At 37.5% G+C, this 20,044-nt stretch overlaps 1 protein-coding gene across 1 annotated transcript in view; it reads right to left on the bottom strand.

The window, feature by feature from the left end:
• Positions 1 to 20,044, bottom strand: part of RAVER2 (ribonucleoprotein, PTB binding 2) — a 57,780-nt gene that overhangs the window by 16,946 nt on the left and 20,790 nt on the right. Inside the window, exons 3-9 of the mRNA XM_089515354.1 lie at positions 14,964 to 15,433; positions 12,573 to 12,764; positions 9,875 to 10,001; positions 9,362 to 9,441; positions 4,514 to 4,612; positions 4,169 to 4,280; positions 1,718 to 1,983 (exon numbers count right to left, since the gene is read on the bottom strand). Of these exons, the coding sequence (XP_089371480.1) occupies positions 1,718 to 1,983; positions 4,169 to 4,280; positions 4,514 to 4,612; positions 9,362 to 9,441; positions 9,875 to 10,001; positions 12,573 to 12,764; positions 14,964 to 15,433 (1,346 nt within the window). The remainder of the gene's footprint in view (positions 1 to 1,717; positions 1,984 to 4,168; positions 4,281 to 4,513; positions 4,613 to 9,361; positions 9,442 to 9,874; positions 10,002 to 12,572; positions 12,765 to 14,963; positions 15,434 to 20,044) is intronic.

The following is a 20,044-nucleotide window of genomic DNA, read 5'->3' as shown; positions in this document are numbered from 1 at the left end:
AGCCATCAAGAAGGCCCTCTCTCATGTCTCCACTACCCATGCTTGTGATGGTAAAACGGGCCCCTCATTATGATCTCAAGGAGGAGACAGGCTCATACGGAGAGACACAGGCCTGGTACAGATGGATGGCTCCGTGCCACCCATCCTTCCCTCTTGTCAGTGCCGCAGCATCCATACCACGTGACACCTAAGCGCTGCCAAAAAGAAGACACTCTAAGCAGCTTCTTTTTGGCGGCATCATAAAGGGGAAAGGGAACCACCATTACACCACTTCCTGGAAGTGATGTCCGGATGCTGTGTGGCGGTGACATCATCACGGCAGCTGCCGTGTGGACAGGAGGCTGCCATGATGATGCAGTCTGTACGGACTAGGGTTCTGGAATGTGTGGTTGGTGCGTGCTCCGGAAGCCTAGAATCGGCACAGGCAAGCTGCTTCCTGCCCGTCTGTACTGGGCCACAGTCTTCCAAACAGCCTGGACCTGAGCCATACAGGGCATCCCCATAACCAGCACTCTGAATTGTGCCTGGAAACAAATAATAAAAGTATTCTATTTAAGTAAAACATAATCATGTTATTTCTAATAGTTGCCTTGCACACCATCACTGACATTATAAATTATCAGAACAGAAACTGATTGTTTTCAAATACTCTGGATTTCTTCCAAATCCAAGAATAAAGTCTGTGACCTCTTCAAACCAGTTCAATCAGAAAGAATAATCTAGATCACCTCTGACATAATAATAATAAATAATAATAAAGATTTATTTATAGCCTGCCCAATCACGAAGAATCCGGGCGGGTTACAACAATAAAATACATCAATTACAACAGAGTTAAAAATCAAACCCTAGACCTACCACCCCCCCATACCCAGTACTAAAACAGAATTAAACAATAATAGTATAAAAACATTAAAAACATTAAAAGCATTTTTAAAAAGGTAGAAACATAGGCGGGGAAGAATAGACAAATGAGGGGACAATATCTCTATATCTGGGAAGGGTAACTAAGTTGGAAAGGCCTGCCGGAACAGATCCGTCTTGAGTGCTTTCATAAAAGCTGTCAGAGTGGAAATGTGACAGATCTCCTCTGGCAGGTCGTTTCATAGTTTAGGAGCAGTAGTAGAGAAGGCCCTCTGGGAAACTGATGTTAGCCTAGATCTTTTTGGCTGTAGTAGATTTCTTCCAGAGGACCTTAGTGTGTGGGGCGGACAATAGGGAACAAGGCGTTCCCTCAAGTACTCTGGGCCCAAGCCATGTAGGGATTTAAAGGTGATCACCAACACCTTGTACTTTGCCTAAAGCCCTTCAGGTTTCAAATCTTTGATAAAAAGGAATGAAACTGTAGTTGTCGTTAATTGTAGTTAATGATAGTTACAATGTAATGCAAAATTATCATTAAAGCAGGCAGAAGAGTTAACAGAAATGAAGGGAAGGTACATGGTCCTATGGCTGACTACAGTCCTTGTATATCACAAGGGAAACACCACTTATCTGCCCATCAGATCCTGATGAATAGAACATAAAGAATAATTTCAAATGAGTAATTTCAGCTAAAAGGTACTAATGCTTCTTTTGCTTTATCCAGAGTAAAAAATCAGTTTTTAAAATGCCTTTTGCAATTGATAGTAAACACCAGTGAAATATTGTAGCACATTACTTTCCCTCTGAAATAAATGGAATTGCAATAGTTAAGGGCCATTTGCAGTTTTCTCACCCCCAGGGTTGAGTCAGTGCTCTTTGGTTGGCTCTGTTGCATGATATGTCCTGGTCTCAGGCCTCCAACGGTGGCATTTGTTAAACTCTGCAGATACGTCTGTGACCCAGAGCCCGTGCCTTCTGTCAGTCCCAATGCAGGTGGCAGCTTGTCCTGTGTGCTGTTTTGCCTTGGCATTGCTTGGCCAACTACATGCTGATTTGGAAAGAATGGCAGCATACCAATCCCTGTTGAAACCGGTGTTTGAGTCGGAGTTCTATTTGATACTGCACAGCCAACCATAAATGGAAAAAAGAAAGGTCTGTTTGGCAAGCATCATCAGGATGTTCCGCTCATGGTGTTTACTATGACAAAAGCACTGAGGAGTCTGTTTAGTAATTGCAAAACAGAAATACCTTTCCCTGACACACACACAGACACACCAGCTTTAACATTTTACTTTACCTTAAAAGCAAGTAAGGTCTTATTTGCATATCTCTTTTCACAGAAATAATGACAGAAAGAAATTCTGCAGGTTAGCAGCAGCTAATTAGTCCAAACCAGAATAAAGTTATTGCAGCTGTCTTTGTAAAATGCATGTAATATGTATGTGTGTGTGCCCTTGCCTGTCAATTCATGACGACCCTATGAATTTCATAGGGTTTTCTTAGGCAAGGAATACTCAGAGGTGGATTTGCTAGTTCCTTCATCTGGAATATAGCCTACAGCACCTAGTATCTTTTGGAAGTCTCCCATCCAAGTACTAAACAGGGCTGACTCTACTTAGTTTCCAAGATCAGACAGGATCTGGTGCATTTAGGGTATTTAGGTTAAGGTCATTAATGTCTCATTGACCTACCCACTCAAACTATAGGTTACATAACTCCTCAAATGAGAGATTATGTAATTTTAAAATTTTTTACCTACTAACAAGTTTAACTTTTTGTTCATCCTGCTAGAGCAATAAAGCATTATTAAGGCCCTGGTGGCGCAGTGGTTAAATGCCTGTACTGCAGCCACTCACTCAAAACCATAAGGTTGCGAGTTCAAGACTAGCAAAAGGGCTCAAGCTTGACTCGTCAGGCTTGCATCCTTCTGAGGTCACGAAAATGAGTACCCAGATTGTTGAGGGCAAATTAGCTTACAGTTGTAAACTGCTTAGGCGGTATGGAGCAGTATATAAATGAAGCTTGTTTGTTTGTTTTTAAAAGTGTGTGCTTGTTTTAAACCTAAAACTTTCATTCAGAACCATCTAATGCTACAGTTCTAAGAATTCTCGCTTGGAAGTAAGGCAATTAAACAAAATGGAATTTACATTTAAGAAAATATGGCTAGGAGTGCACTTCACACTATTTAAAGTTATACACTTAAAACCAACATTTTGTTTTTAGTTAAATAATCACAACTCATACATAACTCTGCTTAAAAGTGGCATTGTTCGCAAGACATGCTGGAGCACATTATTGCGCGGGGGGGGGGGATAAAGAGAGGTGCAATCCTGGCTTCTTCCTAAAATTATTTCTCTTATACTACTACTTGCAGGAATTAAGATTCACTTTTTATATGCATAGAGAACTACCTATAGAAAATACTCGTTACAGAGCAGCATTTGCACCATAATTTTTTGTATTCGAACCTACATGTAAAAGAAGTCTAAAATTTATCGGCATTAAGCCACCTGCTACTTCATTGCAAAAAGATCCCATAAGAGTAGTTTAGGTTAAAAAGGGGAAAAGTCTCCTCATTTTGAACAGGAAATTAATTTCAAAGGAGTTATGCTTGATGAGGTCAGGACATTCTTCTATTTAACCTTCCTATATTTGCAGAGCCACTACCTAAATTTAATAGTTAGCAATTTCCCAAACTTTCATAAACCTATTCTATTTTGGAATGGACAATTTTCCAAGTTTGACTTCATAGAATACAGGGGTCCATCAGCTGCTGCTCTGCACATGGAAGGGAATATCTGACTTGTTATCAAAAGTTTAAAAGAAAGCACCTAGTTGAGATTTTTAGTTTTAGCTTTGGTGCCACAACAAGCTACAAATCCCACATATCCACAGCACTGAATCATGGCAGTTAAAGTGGAATTAAACTGCATTATATTTCTGCAGTGCTGATACAGCCTTGGATAATCAAATGCTGAGTCAGTCAGAATTTCTTTTAACAGAAAATTGTATAATACAGGGACATATGAACACATTCTTTCATAAATTATTTAACTGTGTTGAACAACAGAGTTATTACCCTTTTGCCACTTATTTAACACACCCTTAACAAACTCATCAATACTGCAGTCATCAATAGACTGTCTTTTTAAACACCCCTGCTTCTTATATAGCTGTCTGAGCAGGGCTACAGTATGCTTCCCAAAGGTACTGCCCTCCATAATTATAGATATATTTTCCAGAGGTGGTTGGTTTTTTTAAGGGACATTTCTTTGACTATAATAGGAAACAAAATGCCACTTGCAATTGCGTGCTTCTCCATGGCTTCCCATGTCTGTCGTTACTTGTGGTACAGTACCCATTCCTAACATTGTCTGAAGCAGAACTGCTGGAGGCTCTCCAAGTAAACTAGGTTTCTGCAAAGAAACACAAGTGTTGTAGATTATTAAAAAGACTTTGTATTAAATGGTTCCAAAGCCCTTCAATTGCAGATATTTTCTTTGACTATACTGATTAATAACAGAAAACCAAATAATATTACATTTGCAACAAAAGGGAATCAGGAACAAGGTATTTCCACTTTTTCTTTTCTTGTTGTATAACAGCCAACTATTACTTATCTATGGGCATTTTAATTTATTCAACTCACAGTATTAGTATGAATATTTTCGGTCTTCGCTAGTTGTGCCAACTGTAGTTGGGAGAGATTCTGCAGTACCAAACTTGATGCATTTCCAAGAACTGGTCCCTATTAGGGAAAAACTACATGAGTTATATATGAAACTGGCTTAATTAAACCAACTTACAAATGAAAGTGCAGATGAAGAATTTCTTTCATTTATCTATCAGCAATGAGGACCATATCCTTACTTCCTATAGATGGAAACAGCTTCCATTATTCCATTAAGGATGAGACAGTTATTCATAAAATTAAAACTTCTGGATCAAGTCCCTGCATATCTATAATTACATTGGATCGTCACTGTACATAGCAGTTCTCTAATCTTGTCTAAATCATGTCTACAGCATGGTAATAAATCAAAATGTGTAACAGAGGCAGTTTACTGATGACTTGTAAACTTTATAAGAATGCTTGTCTGAGATTATGGTTCCACATTGGCCAATCAGGAGCTAATGCGAAACCCAGAAGAGTGTAATAACACTGTTGGAGTCAATTTCTTTTGCATGTTAATATTTGGTAAACATAACTTGAGTTTAAAAATATTCTTCATATTACTTTACTTCAAATACTTCACTACAGTGACACATGCCTTAATTACATCCTTTTTGAACTTCTGTAACATGTTGTAAGTGGGGCTGTCTTTGGAAACTTTAATGGGTCCAAAATGCTGTGGCTAGGCTGTTGACTGGGGAGACCTGGATACAGGGAACATGTGACCCCCTCCCCCTCAATTGAAACAGCTCCATTGGCTATCAGTCATATTTACAGGCAGAATTCAAAGTGCTGTTTTTGACCTTTAAAGCCCTATACGGCTTGGGTCAATTTGAAAAACCTATCTCAGATAAACCAATATATACTTCATCTTCAGAGGAAGGCTTTTTCTCAGTCCCAGAACCTTCTCAGGTGGAATTAGTGAGGACACAGCCTTTTCTGTGGCTGCTCCAAGGCTGTGGAACTCCCTTCCACAAGAAGTCAGTTGGCCCCCTCCCCGCTCTCTTTCCACCAGCAAGTAAAAATATTTTTATTTAAGGAGGCATTTGGTGATGTTAGATCAAGCTATTTAATGCAGGCAGGGTGTAGAGAGTTTCTATTTTAGTATGTTTAATTTTCTTTTAATACATTAAATATGTGTTTTTAACTTGTATTTTAAATCAGAATTATATTTTAACTTATATATTAAAAGCTTTTAAAAACCGTGTTGTGTTTTTTTAAGGTGCGTGTGGTGCTGTACTGGGTGATAGAAGGGATATAAATTAATTTAATAAATAAAACAATAAACTGCTGGCAAAATCCTGTCAGGTATGCATATGTCTCTTTTTGATAAGCTGCAGGGGGTTATTCTTTTGTGCTTTGCACCCCGTTCCAAAACTGCTCCTCCACAGTGGTCAAACCCCTTACCAGTGGAAAGGGCAGGAAGAAGAGAAGCAATTAAGTGGAGGAACAAAGATGAGTCTCGATCAACTGTATCTTCTTTCTCTGAATTCCCTTCCCCACTCCTCCCCAATGGTAAGAAGTGGCTGCAGGTACAACTGCTCCATGAGGGCTTGGCAGCTAACGGGGGCATGGGATGGATACCTAACTGCACAGGCACAGCATTATAATATGCCCAATTGAGATAAGACCTTGACTGGGTGTGGTGGTCAATATGTTTCTCATGAGGAACACATTAACTTAATAGGTTGTCACAGCTGAGTGAAGATTCGAACCCTAGTCTCCAGAGACACACCATGCTGGCTCTCAAAAATACTGCTATCCATCAACAGTCATCCATACACCTTTCTTAAATTGCCATCGTATGCTTAGAAATTATTATTTTAATACATTTTAACAAATGTATTAGGACAATAGAGTCCTAACCACAACAGTAGCAACACTATGGCCAAGGTCCTGCACTGGCAGATATAGCTACATCATTGCAAGTACTTTTGCTGATGCTAGCTCCCCTTGAGTTGATCTTGACCCACAGACACTTTCAGAACCAGTCATTTGAATCCAGTTATAATGTTAATCCATACACACACACACACACACACACACACACACACACACAGTTTGTGGAGTTGCACTTAGGCTAGTGGGGTTAAGTTGGGAGTTAAATACATTCAGTTATTTAGTTTAGTTGTTTAGTTCCAGTCATTTGCTTTAGTGTGGGGTTTGGGATACACACACACACACACACACACACTTCTCATTGTAACTGTTCATATTCTTGTTCTGTCTATGAGTTCTTGGTGGGAGGGGAGTTGGTAGAGAGTAGAGAAGTTAAGTGTATAATGTTCTGCTAAAGAGGCCTAGCTGGGAAATTGGAATGTCAGTGATAACGGTGCATCTGGCCTCAAGGTCACTAGCCATCCTGAGAAAGGCTCCATTGCCTTGGTGAGGGGTGTGTGGTGTGGGATTGGAACTGAGTTGGGAAGAGTGGGGCTGAAGAGGGTGTAAAAGTGACTGTTTTTCCCTATAGCCCTCAGATTTCGCAAAAACGTGTTAATGGATCTTTTCTGCCTTAACTCTACAATAAACTTTCTTTCTTTGGAATAAGTTTCCTTGTGGATTACTGGTCTGAGGATCCCAGATCTCACAGACACCCTGTGGATGAGACATCTCCACGACTCCCTGTCCTCCACTGTTCTGCTTAGTTCTTGTAAATTCATATCCGTGAGCTCCTTAATAGAGCCCATCCATCTAGCATACAGTCTTCCTCTCTTTCTGCTTCCCTCCACCTTTCCTAACATTATTTTTTCCAATGAGTCATGCCTTCTCATGACAGGGACTAAGTACGACAGCCTCAGTACTGTCATCTTGGCTTGCAGAGAGATTTCTGGCTTGATCTGCTCTAGGACCCATTTGTTTCCCCTTTTGGCTGTCCATGGGATCTTCAGCACTCTTCTCCAGCACCACATCTTGAATGAATTAACTTTCTATCTTCTTTCTTAACTGTCCAGCTATCACATCCATACATGGTAATAGGGAATACAATGGCTTGTATGGTTCTAACTTTTGTGCTCGGTTGTAAATCTTTGCATTTTAGGATTTTTTCTAGTTTTTTTTATAGCTCCCTACATAAATACAAAACCCTGTCTTTTAAACCAGGCAGTGTCCCAATCGAAGAATTTCTGAGGCCCTGCAGTTCATGGAGCTGGGGAATGACTATTGCAGCGCTCTCTCAGTCACTACTGGAGAGACCCCTCCAACTGCTTCTCTCATCATATCCTGTAACTGTGAGAATGCTTGCAGTCATTATTTTCCAGTGCCTTGATCTGCAACACCTCAGAAACGGCTTAGTTTTGGTACTGCCTAGTTTAAGTAGTAAATTTTGGGACTACATTAACAACCATAAACAGGAAACCTAGTATTTATGAGATCGTAAGTCTGACTGTAGATCTCATATATACTGAACTGGATGCCACCCTAAGTGTTCAAGAATACATATAGCACAGCAGGGAGGAAAAGAGTGTTTTATCAAGTTTTAAACAAAAATTTCTATAACCTCAATTTTAAGGAAAGATAAGTTAAAGAGCTACATTATTAAGCAAATTAACTGCCTATGTCAACACATCCTGTACTGGGCTTGTGGAGCATAAGTCTTCACATGCAAAGTTACACAGTAATTATACTACACAAGTCTTGTGCTGAATGGCAACAATGCACAACTGAACCAAGAAACTATATACACAAATCCATAATCAGTGACCTTGAACTGAATACAGACAATAATGTCCAGCTGCTTCTGTGGGGAATTTATGTATTTATAAAACAAGAACAGAATTTCAGCCATAATGGTGTAATTAAAGTTTTTTAAAAAAGTTATAACCATTCTGTCATTTCAGATTTTTTCCATTATTAAAGGGTGGAACACCTCAAAATCAACTAATTTTTCTCTATACTGTCACCTGCCATAAAAACAAGCACTAAGTAGATCAGTTACGTAGTTATGTCTGTGTAATACAGTAATGTTTCCTTGCCTAATCCTCCCTTCCAGCCCACTTTAAGAGGCACCCCCCTCAAGTTCCAGTCAGGGTGCAAGGTGTTTTCACTCCCTCCCTCCAGCAATTGAGGATGTAATTGGCTTGCAACAGGAGTCCTGGTTTCAACTGTCAAAGGCTTACTTGGTGGTGGTAGGAGGAGAGAGGAAACATACCATATATAGTCTATATGTTGAAAAATTTTAAGCCCAAAAATGGGCTCTAAAATCCTAGGTAGACGTATATATGGGTTAATATGGTAATATTTCTCTATGAGCCTTGGGAAAGCTGCAGAGAAGGGAGGGAAGAGAGAGAGGAGGGAAATTGGAGGTCTCTGTCCCCCTTTTTGCAAGCCATCAGCCTTGGGGAAGGTTGTGGAGAAGGGAGGGAAATTGGAGGTTTGCGTTCACATTTTGCATGCCCAGACTGTGACCCTTGGGAGAGGTCCAGAGAGGGAGAAGGAGGGAGCGAAGTGGTGTTTCTCCCTCTCCATTTAGATCCTTTGCCCCTGGGTTTGACCCTCGATTTATCCACAGGTCATATCAAAATCCATGATTTTGCCCCCAAAACCTGCCCTCGACTTATACATGAGGTCAACTTATACATGAGTATATACGGTACTCCTCTTTACATCCAATCAGAAGCTGAATGGATATCTTTCACTCAGTCCGACAACTGGCTCTTAAGATGGAATGCAGTGGGATTTACATAGGCTTCCAAAAAGACTACGTAGTCTTACTGAATGTTACAGATCCATAACTATAATACTGAATACCGTCCAAGAATTTTAAAACTCAAAACAAATCTGGCTAACTAATACATTTTATATTAAGTTGTAAAAAAAACCCCATACCTGATGAACTTTATTCAAATGTAACAAGGCTGGGCTGAATGGAGTTACAACATGGGGTACAGTCATAGGCGCTCCAACAACTGTTTTATAAAACATAATAGAATACATATTTATTAAAAGTCTATCTTGCTTTTGTCAAGATAAAATACATTGAGGCAGGAGGAACTTCTTAAAAATTAAAGGTTTCCCATCACATTCATTTTTTCCAACAGTCCTCCATCACATGTAAATAACTGAGTGTCATTACAGTGAATTTTTTCTGCCAGTTGCTTGCCATTCATGTAGAATCTGCATCTCTATGTTCCTTGCTGTATGACTGCATCTTTGCAGTTGTGTAAATACTTTTCTGGCCCAGCAGGTGCATCTGGGATCAACTGAGGGAGACACACACTTACACACAAACAAATACACACTTCCCACATACACACAAATCTCCCCAAGGTTAAGGAGTTGTCATTAAATTACCAAAGATACACAATACCACTTTACAGTGCTTATATTTTAAAATCTTACCAAGTTTGTTAAGACATCCATGAAACTGAGGTTGCAGTAGCATTTGCAGCATTGCTGGGGTATTTAAGCTTTTCATAATCTGCACTGCATTTGGCTCTGGAAGCAAACCCTTTCTGTTGTTCTTCATCTTAAATAAAAAAGAGAAAATGAAAAGCAAGTTCATTCTGTAAAACCATATGGCTTTCCCATTTTAACTGTTGCATTTCAGCAATCTTAGCCATCACGTATCCGGCCAAGCAAATTTAGGCTACATCAATGAATGTTCTAAAGCTCTGAAGGAAAATGTAGGTATTCCCACTTTTTCTGTCCAAGCATACAAGGTTTAGTCACAGGGCTCATGCTATGACTGAAAAGAGCACCACATCAAGCTCACTTAGAAATAAGCAATCTTCTTTTTTTACTTGGAAGCTTCTGATCAGTCTCACCTATGAGACAGTAAGATGAAGAAACTCTTAGACAATCTTAGACAATCATAATCTTAGACAATCTTTTGCCATCTGGTCTTAGAATATTAAAAAAAAATCTTTAGGCTAAAGGGCTAATCTAGCTACATAGCAACAATGGAAATAACAAAAGAAAAAAACAAAATAGAATTTCTAAGCTTTTTATTGGGCCAGACTATGTTACCATATCTTTTGATAGCTCCCAACCCTGCTGACTCAAGCACTGCTACATGCTAGAACCTTGCTTTTGTTCCATAATTTAGTGCTCTCCAACTGGATCTTGAAATTTTCTTCTTAAGAGGCCACCAAACACTACTAAGTGTGTCTTAGATACACTTCATTTTGTACTAATTCACATACTGTTGGGAAAGATCATTTTATCATCAGATGTGTCTGACTGCAAGGAATACTTAATCTGGCTAAGAGATCCAGGAAAACAGGTAGCAACTATGTGATCAGTCTTCTACACTTCTGGAATTAAGTGTAACAATGGATATGACTAGGAGATCCAGCAAAGGCACCACCCTTTACTAGTCCACGTTTCCTGGTACAGTTTTTAATAAAATGAATTCTAATTGCTTTAATGAAATCTAATTGTCCCAAAAGGTCAGATCCAAAAAGCTATGCTCCATATGAGAGAACTATGAAATCACAGCTTTGCAGACTGGTTCAGCACAGATCTGTCAAGAAAGCAGGTAAGGTTGTAGTGTCTCAGGATGCCAGCATTATGCTTCCATAAAAAGTAGAACTTCACATTTTAATTTTATATAGCTAAATAAAGGATTGAGATAAACTATATAACTTTGAAGCTATTGGTTGAGATCATTAGGAGTCATTTGCAGTTCAGTGCCATCAATAATCTGATGACCCTCAGCTCTAGATTCAACCCCCAGATTCAACTGGGGCTGTACAAGTGATGGATCAGTGCCTAACTGGACTGACTGAGTGTTAATAAACTGATGCTGGTAATTGAGTAAACATCCTGCTTGGGATGGCATTGCATTCCCCCTGAAGGAGTAGGTACACAGCTTAAGAATACTCCTGGAACCTTCTTTGGCACTGGAGAGCCAAGGGGACTTTTTAACTGTTTGGTGCCAGTTTTGACTGGTGCATCAGCTATGGCATTTCCTGAACAGAGATAATCCTAGCCACAGTAGCACATGCACTGGTAGCTTCTCAATTAGAGCACTGTAATGTTCTCAGTGGGGCAGTCCTGGAAGATGACTTGGAAACTGCAGCTAAGATAAACTACAGTAACTTGACTGCTGACTAGAATGTCGTATAGTGCCTGGAATATCATGTACAGTAACTCCCTCAATACTTGAGGAAGTGTATCTTTCTGTTTATGTCTGCCCAAAGACTGAGTCTGCTGTGGTAGAGGGGTTATCTGTGTATGAATAGGGAGATCAGTACACTGTGTGAGAACATGGAAGAGGGCTTTCTCTGCTATGGGACCTCAGTTGTGGAATGTTGGGGGCCTGATTGGCACCAACGCTGGTGTCATTTAGGAGCCATGTTAAGACATGGCTGTTTATTAAAGCCATTGGGATCTAAGTGACTCACTCTAAAACATTTATGCATATGTTTAACCTGTTTTAGCATGATAATATATTTTAGCCTATTTAAAATATATTTATTGTTTTAAGCTGCTTCAATCTTCTTTATTAATTTTATTTGTATGTTGCTATATGATCTTGTGATATAGGGTGGGATTATCAATACAGTGTGCCTGCTCCATATGCAAGTGCACCATACGCAGCTTCCAGTTTATGAGGAAGCCGCGTGGCAAGGAAATGAATAGCGTGCACGCCCTTGGTGTGTGCATGCCACCCCGCCACAAGCACGAGCCCCTTTATACTGAATGGGGCTCAAGAATATGCGTTATTTGCCTTACACTAATAAATAAATAGCTCAGCTTAATCCACCATGGAGAGCATATTAAGGACCAATAGAAATGCCTTTAGTTCAAATTGCAGGAGTGATTTATATACTTGGCTCATTATTCAGTAAACTTTGGCAACAACTACAATTTTATGTAAGAGCAATGCAAGCCTTACATACAAACAAATGAAGAACAAAAACCTGGAAAGACCACAGTGATGCTTTGGAGAATCAATGTTCATGACAGACCTATATTTAAGAACACGTCATATCAGTATTAGCCTGCTATATCCCTCCATTATCATCATCATTCATTTGTGTGTACAATACATATTGTTCATCCCCCTGCCCCCAAAGGCATAACTCTCTCTTACCATTCTCTGTGCTGCTATAAGTGTAGCAAGTGTACTGCGTCCTGGAGCTCCAGGAGCACAGTAAGACACATGTACACTCTTGTCGTTGATAGTTAAACCATCTGTGATTTGCTGCACTTCCTCTGCCTGTTCTGCTGTTTCATACTCAATGACTCCAAAGCCACCAACAGAGCTATCTTCTTCATGAGCAAGCTGTAGGGACATTTCACAATAGACTGAATAAGATACACAATTTCTGCAACCATTAGACTACACTTTATAAAACGCTTTGTACATCAGTAAGCAGTATAGAAATGTACTTGCTATTGCTATTCTGAAACATCACTGTATTATTCCATCACACTAAATGTAAACTACTTTTGAAAAATAATAAATACTCCCCAAAATCAAATTAACATGGCAGATCATTCTCTCCACAAGTTAAATTTAATATCCAAATATTCTGCAGATGACAGGCATTCAGCTGTACTTGAATTACTTTTACTCAGCCATCTAATTTCATGAAGAACCAAAGCTATGAAATAAATTTGACAATTATTTTATGGAGTGTTAAGAGAGAGAATTAAACTTGGAATTAGTTATTAATCATGTTTTTCTTTATATTTGTTTTTGAGAATACTAATAATTTTAAAACATTTTTATTGGTAAAGTCCCCCCATTTCAAATCATATGAAAAATAGTAGATCAGACATATGTCAAACTAAATGAAATCCTAGTTGATTAGTCTTAGCATCCCAGGTTTTAGCAGTCACAGGAAGCTATTCCTTTTGCACTCATGTAAAGGACATCTTCTTACAGTACAACCAACATATGGCCAACATGCACCTGATGAAGCTTTACACACCCAGGCTACAAAAACTATTTGCATTTCAGCAGAAGTGAGGACCCAGCTACTAAAGAAGATAAAAAAAAACACACAAATCAAAAGTTCAGCTGAAGAGGGTGATTTGACACATGCACCCTTCTAAATCATTAAATTACAATTATTTCAATGGCCAAGTGTTATTAAAGAATTCCCTAAGAAACACAGGGGTGGCATCAATTTGATGTCATTATCTAACTTACTAAAGAAAAGTGAGGATTATGCAAACATTGATACTGTGCTTCATACAAAACTGCAATGCTTAGTAATGTAATTAAGATTTAACAATAAAGACAGTGGATAAATTGAAATTGTCTCTATTTTTACAGAAGTTTGTTGGTTCCCAGTTGGCTGTATCCTACCAATTTACTTACAGACCATTTTCAGAAGATCTAAATTGACTGTGTATCTGCTCAAATAACTCCCACAGGAACCACAGGACTCATCAGGACTCATTTCATGTCAAATGAGAGCTTTTGTCCTTTGATAAACATGCAGCATCTGTTCATACTATTCTATGGAATCACCCAGGAACAATGTAAAAACATAAATAGGTATAATCCACCTGTGCAAATCCTAGCAACATGGATTGAAAATTCCTAGCAAATAATGTCTGGCAACCAGAATGTATGTATAAGCAAGATGCTAATGGAAAAGATGTACCAAAATAAAACAGTTCGTATAATGTCTCAAACAGTACAGGAAACATTATTCCAGGTCTGAGAAGTAGTATTGGGTTTGAAGAACTGTATATAAATATGAAATAACCTTGTATAGAGTCAGATTATTTGTCCAATTAGTCCAGTAATTGACTCTCAAAGAAAAACTTCCCAGTTTTGCTTTCCCAAGTTTCTTTTGGGTAGAGATGTCAAAAGGTTAAATTTAGAACTCCAGCATATCCTCTATCATTGTGAATGACCATTCTATCGTTTAAAAAATGGTCTAACGTTTACTCCTTCAAAACAGAAATGGCATGCTCCTTGGTTAGTTTCTTCCAGCAAAACAACAAGAGCAGATTAAAGGCTAGCAAGGTGTAAGATGCCATGTACACTCAGTCTACTTCTTCAACTGTAGGAAGTGTTCTCATACCTTCAAGAGTAATTATTTCTACACTTGGCTATTTTGGATTTCTTCTCCAGGTGTAATATGTTGATACACAGAAGGAGCTTTATTGCATTTTCCCTATCCTCTCTCAAAGAGAAAGATAAAGAGAGACCCTAAATGAATAAGTTAATGTTTAAAAATTATTCCAAAGCTTGTCAAAACACCAGTTTTTGCGAAGACAAGTAAACTATGCAGATCAGTGTTCCAGATGGCCTTTTATACAACTTCCAGGTGACTAACGCAGGCTGAACCTAATAAAACCTTTATACTACCTATTGGAAATGTCACAAACATAGCATAATCACTCACTAGCCTGAACATATTAAGTTGCAAACCAAACAAAGGAAAAGACATGCAAGTTTTATGGACAAACCATAAAAATCTAGTAGCAGCTTTTGCTTTCAAATACTTCAGTTGATACATACCTGAAAGAAGACAGGTTTATGCTTAGCTGAGAATGCCTGCACCAAATTATTTGCATCACTATAGTCTGCAGGAAGATTTTCTACACAAAGGCACTTTGAATGTATCAGTTTTGGAGTTAACTGGTTAACATCCATCCACTGGGCAAAGAGGACATTTTCACCTAATTGTTTTCCTAAAAGGTCCAACCTAGCCTTAGCTGCAGAATCCTTTTTCATGTATTCGACAAAACCATAGCCTTTGGAATAGCCAGTAAATTCACTATAAATCAAGAAGTGTCTCTCAACATTGCCATAGGGTCGCACCAACTCTTCAAATTCTTGTAATGTATAGGAGGTGGGTAAATTAGTAATGCAGAGCAGAGCATCAGTTGGCTGAAGCTGTACTGATATTTCTTTCCCTCGAAGAGAATGTTGGTGAAACAGGCGTATTGCATTCTGAGCTTGCTCTCCATTCAGTAAAGTAACAAAAGCTGAAAGACAGGAAAATATCCTTACATACTCTCTACCACAATTCATTTTCAGCAACAATGTTATTTTTGAAGAACCCCATATAAAAAATAAGAATCTTTAACTTTTCTGATGCCCCCCCCCAAAAAGTATAGACATAACAGATGTGTGAAAATAAATCTGATACATTGTTGCTTGTAATTTTCTTAATTCTATTTCAAAACTTGTGATTTAAAGTTTATGATCATAGTCTCTGCCTAATCAAAAAGTGGGTACTCTGTTGTTCTCCTCCGACTGGATTCTCCTTTATCCCCTTTCATATTGGATGCCACCAGCACCTGAATTTCCCTGTTCCAGGCATTTCCTAAGCTCTTTCCTGATTCCCAAGAGAGGCTCTTCAGAAAGGAAGCCACAAAATGATACATTTCCTTTAAGTGCTCTATATTGTTTATAATCAAAGGTGCCAGTAACCTAAGATCATAACTAATTCCCAGTTCTATAAAATGACAAAGTATGATTATAAAGCAAACAATGTTTACTTTTAAAAATAATAAAATAAAATTACATTCAGCTTGAGAAAATATCATGCAATGTTAAACAAAGTCCAAAGTAAGATGGTATGTATGTACTTTTCATTTCTACAAGCCATGGTTCTTTGTCAAAAATCCCCATAATATGCCTGGGAGGTGACTGTGATGCCTGGCACACCATAACCTTTTAAGTTATTGCTGAGATATCATATTTCAATGGAGCCTTTTCCTGACATTCAATTCCAGGAAGCTCTGGTTGCAAGATTACAGTTTAAAACAGAAAACATCTTTTATTCCAGACTGCCTATTAATCATCTCTTTCTACTGAACAGCAAAACTTCAGCAGAAGTCAAATTGACTGGTAAGATGATACTACTGAGAATTGGGAATGTTAACATTTTCTTTCAAGCCTGAATAATCAGAGGTTACACTATCCTCAAGTCCAAGAGGTTTACTAAATAAATTATAAACATAACAGTTACATTTTTAGAAAAGCATGTTTAACTCTGTTATAGCTAAGATCTTTTATACCAATTAAATGCACTCAAAATTTCAGCCATTTGCTTGCTGTATAAGATATCCAGTGACAATCAGGATATGTGAAATGCTACACTATATATCTTATAAATAAAATAAATAAAATGCAGGGGAGAAAGACACAGTGGCAGACAGCAGTGAGACCTAAACAACAGTAGCAGGATGCCTAAAGGAGCATTCTCAGATAAATGAAACTACTACTTACTTAGAGGTATTTGAAGTTAGCTTACACTCCCACAGCTTTTATTGTATCTTAGGGATAAACTGTGTCCAGTATTTATCATAAGGTAGGTTCATAAAATAATCAGCTTGTTCACAAGTACAAGACTACATACATTTACAAATTAATAAGTACAGGTTGCGCCTCTCTTATCTAAAATGGTTGGAACCCAAAAGTGTTTTCAATTTCAGAGTTTTTTGGATTTTGGAATATTGTTTATACATAATGAGGTATCTTGGAAATGGGATCCAAGTCTAAACAGAAAAGTCATTTATGTTTCATATGCACCCTATTCACACTGAAGGTAATTTTATACACAACATTTTAATAATTTTATGCATGAAACAACATTTGTGCACATTGAATAAAAAAAAAAAGCAAAGATATCACTATCTCAACCACCCATGAATCAAGTTTTGGATTTTGGAGCATTTCAGATTTTGGGATTCCAGATAAGCGAGACGCAAACTATAGAAGTAGAATTATCTTTTCAGAATAACCTCTTTACAGGTACAACTTCACATTATGTTTTAGAAATCTCAAGATATTTTAACTGCACTAAATATACTCTATTGTGTAGCTAAAGTGAATCTAAGACAAATGAAATAATTCTGATTAAACCACAAAAATGCATACAGTTCTATTAAATTGGAAATAAATAGATGGGGAAGGAAATGGGCTCTTCATGCACCCAAATGAGTGAATGCCATTGTAAGTCCCACTTAGAACTGACCCATGAACTAAAGGGACTTACCTAGGTGTTGTCTGATCATTTAATAATTGATTCAATAGATCTACTCTACTTGGGACTAACCAATAGGATTTAGGCCATAGCAGTTCCAACAGGATTTGGGTCAAATTTTCACGCAAGTAATGGTGTTTCTACTTGCTTCAGCCCTGAGGACAGCTTGACAACATGCATCATCTTTAAAGGTGTAGAGCCATTCACAACACTATAACATAGAAAGCTGTTGTTTGCCAGGAGCTCTGGGAAAACAATTATGCTCCAATCAAGCTAGAACCAAATTAACTACATAATAGCAATACAGAAGGAGTTTGTGGGAAGAGCCAGCTTTGTCTAGGAGCTAATTATGAGTCTGAGGCAAGAGAAGGCATGGAGCAAGAAGATTATTAAAAGAGGCAATAAAACTGGATTTCTATGAATGATATCCATAGTTGCATATGCAACAGGAAAAGTATCTTTCCCTTCCCCTCCTTCTCAGGGAATTCCCAAAAGCCTCTTCAGAAAATTAAGGGACTTTGCAAACATTGTGGGCTGTGCCTTCTAGATTGGTATTGCGAGGAAAACTACCCCAAACTGAACAAAAGACTCTTGGTTTGAACTAAAGGTTCCTGGTTTGAGGTGGTTTTCTCTCTTCCACTGTAAGACACAGCCAATAATATACATCAGCTGCAGAAGAGAGAAAGGGGCACTCTTCTTGCATATTATTGTATATTAACCCTTTTCAAGAGATACAGTTAATTACTTATTATTTGTAGTATGTTTAACTCCTATTATATGGAAGATGTAAGAGAACAATTTATAGAAACAGCATCTGGCTGATTCACTGCAAGTAAGGATCTGTAATCCACAAACCATTTTTATCAGCACCAAATACATTCAACAAGAATACTCCTATGTAATAATTTATGCATGAAGAATTTAAATGTCTTTTAAAAGGAAATTATTTATATTAGAAAACAGACCAACATTTAGTTAGTTTTACACACTAATTTAAAAAAATATAACAAACTGGAAGATTTATACCCAGTCCTAAATGGGCTGTTAAAACTGAGAAGATATTGTGGGAGAAAGGTATATAAACATGACAATGGATACATTTTCAATACAAACACTTCTTCAGCAAATCTAGACAGTACATAACTGTGTCAAAACCAGAATATAAGCCTTTGCACTTGATGATTCTGATTTTTATGAAGTGTAAAAAAATCATTATCTAAGGTCTGACACATGCATGTTTATCAATCAGTATTTCATATTTTGATGACACACAGTTGAGCATGTGCAATACGTCCAACAATGTTGTTTGAGAGCTTACATCAAATGATATAAAAGCTCAATCTTTCATGTCTTTCATATTTGTAAATTGGTAAAGATACAAAATACAAGGACTTAAAATTAAAGGACATACCAGTAGTTACAAAGTAAAAGCATATGCCAATGATTTAGTGTTCTTTCTGGAAGATCCATTAAAAGGCACCAGAAAATTATTGGATGAGGTTAAATAATTTGGTAATTATGCTGGTTTCAAAATAAACGAGGTTAAAACAACAATTCTAACAAAAATATGAGTAAAGAAGAAAAACAGGAATTAATTTGAAAACAGGTTTTAAATTGCAAAAAAGATAAAATACCTTGGTATAACAATTACAAAAAAACCTCAAATGTATTTGAAAATCATTATATAAAATTGGAAAGAAATAAAGAGAAATTTGGAGAAATGGAAATCACTAAAATTATCCTTGTCGAGAAAAATATCCAGTTATGATGTTCTTAGAAAAATGATCTTCTTGTTCCAATGTACACCCATTATTACAAATGATAAACTGTGCATAATAGAACAAAACCCTATCTAAATTTATTTGGATGGTGAATAACTGAGGATGAGATGGAAGACCCTCCAAGATGCAAGGGAAAGATGTGAATTGAATCTTCCTTACTTAAAATTATATTATGAGGTGAGTGGACTAAATTGGAACATGGAATGGATAAATTTGAAGGAAAAAAAGGAAAATTTACTTAATTTAGAAGATTCAGACCTCAAGTTTGGATGGCAAGTGTATATATGGTACAATAAGCATAAACCAGATAAAGATCTTAAAGATGATTATACAGGAAGACCATTGATAAAAACATGGTCCAAACACAAGAGGAGATTTTATTGGAAAATTCCACTATGGCTATCACCTTACAAAGGCCTCCATGGTAGATGGAAGGTGCCAAACAAAAAATGTTGTTCTTTTAAAATCTCATTAAAATGTGTGGAAAAGATCATGAGTTTAAAACAAGAGAACATTTTTAAATAGAAGCAGTCTAATGTCAGTGGTTTCTATATAAACAGTTACATAAAAATACAGGATGGATAAAAAATTAGAGGGCTTCTAGTTTGAGAAATCTGAATTAGAAGAGATAACTATCAGGAAAGATTACCATAAAATTGCAAAATTTTATAAACTACTGCTGAAATGGAATACAGAACAGGAGGCAGTGATTAAAGATGTCATGATAAAATGGGCACAAAGTATCAGTCACCTATCAATCTAGAATATTGGGAGAAATCATAGGAAAAAATATAAAGTTTACATTATGTTATGATTTAAGAAAA

Source organism: Sceloporus occidentalis, unplaced genomic scaffold (assembly GCF_023333645.1).
Source record: "Sceloporus occidentalis isolate IW3139 unplaced genomic scaffold, rSceOcc1.0.p SCAF_3, whole genome shotgun sequence".
Taxonomy (NCBI): domain Eukaryota; kingdom Metazoa; phylum Chordata; class Lepidosauria; order Squamata; family Phrynosomatidae; genus Sceloporus; species Sceloporus occidentalis.
This window is presented reverse-complemented; position numbering and strand designations above follow the sequence as displayed.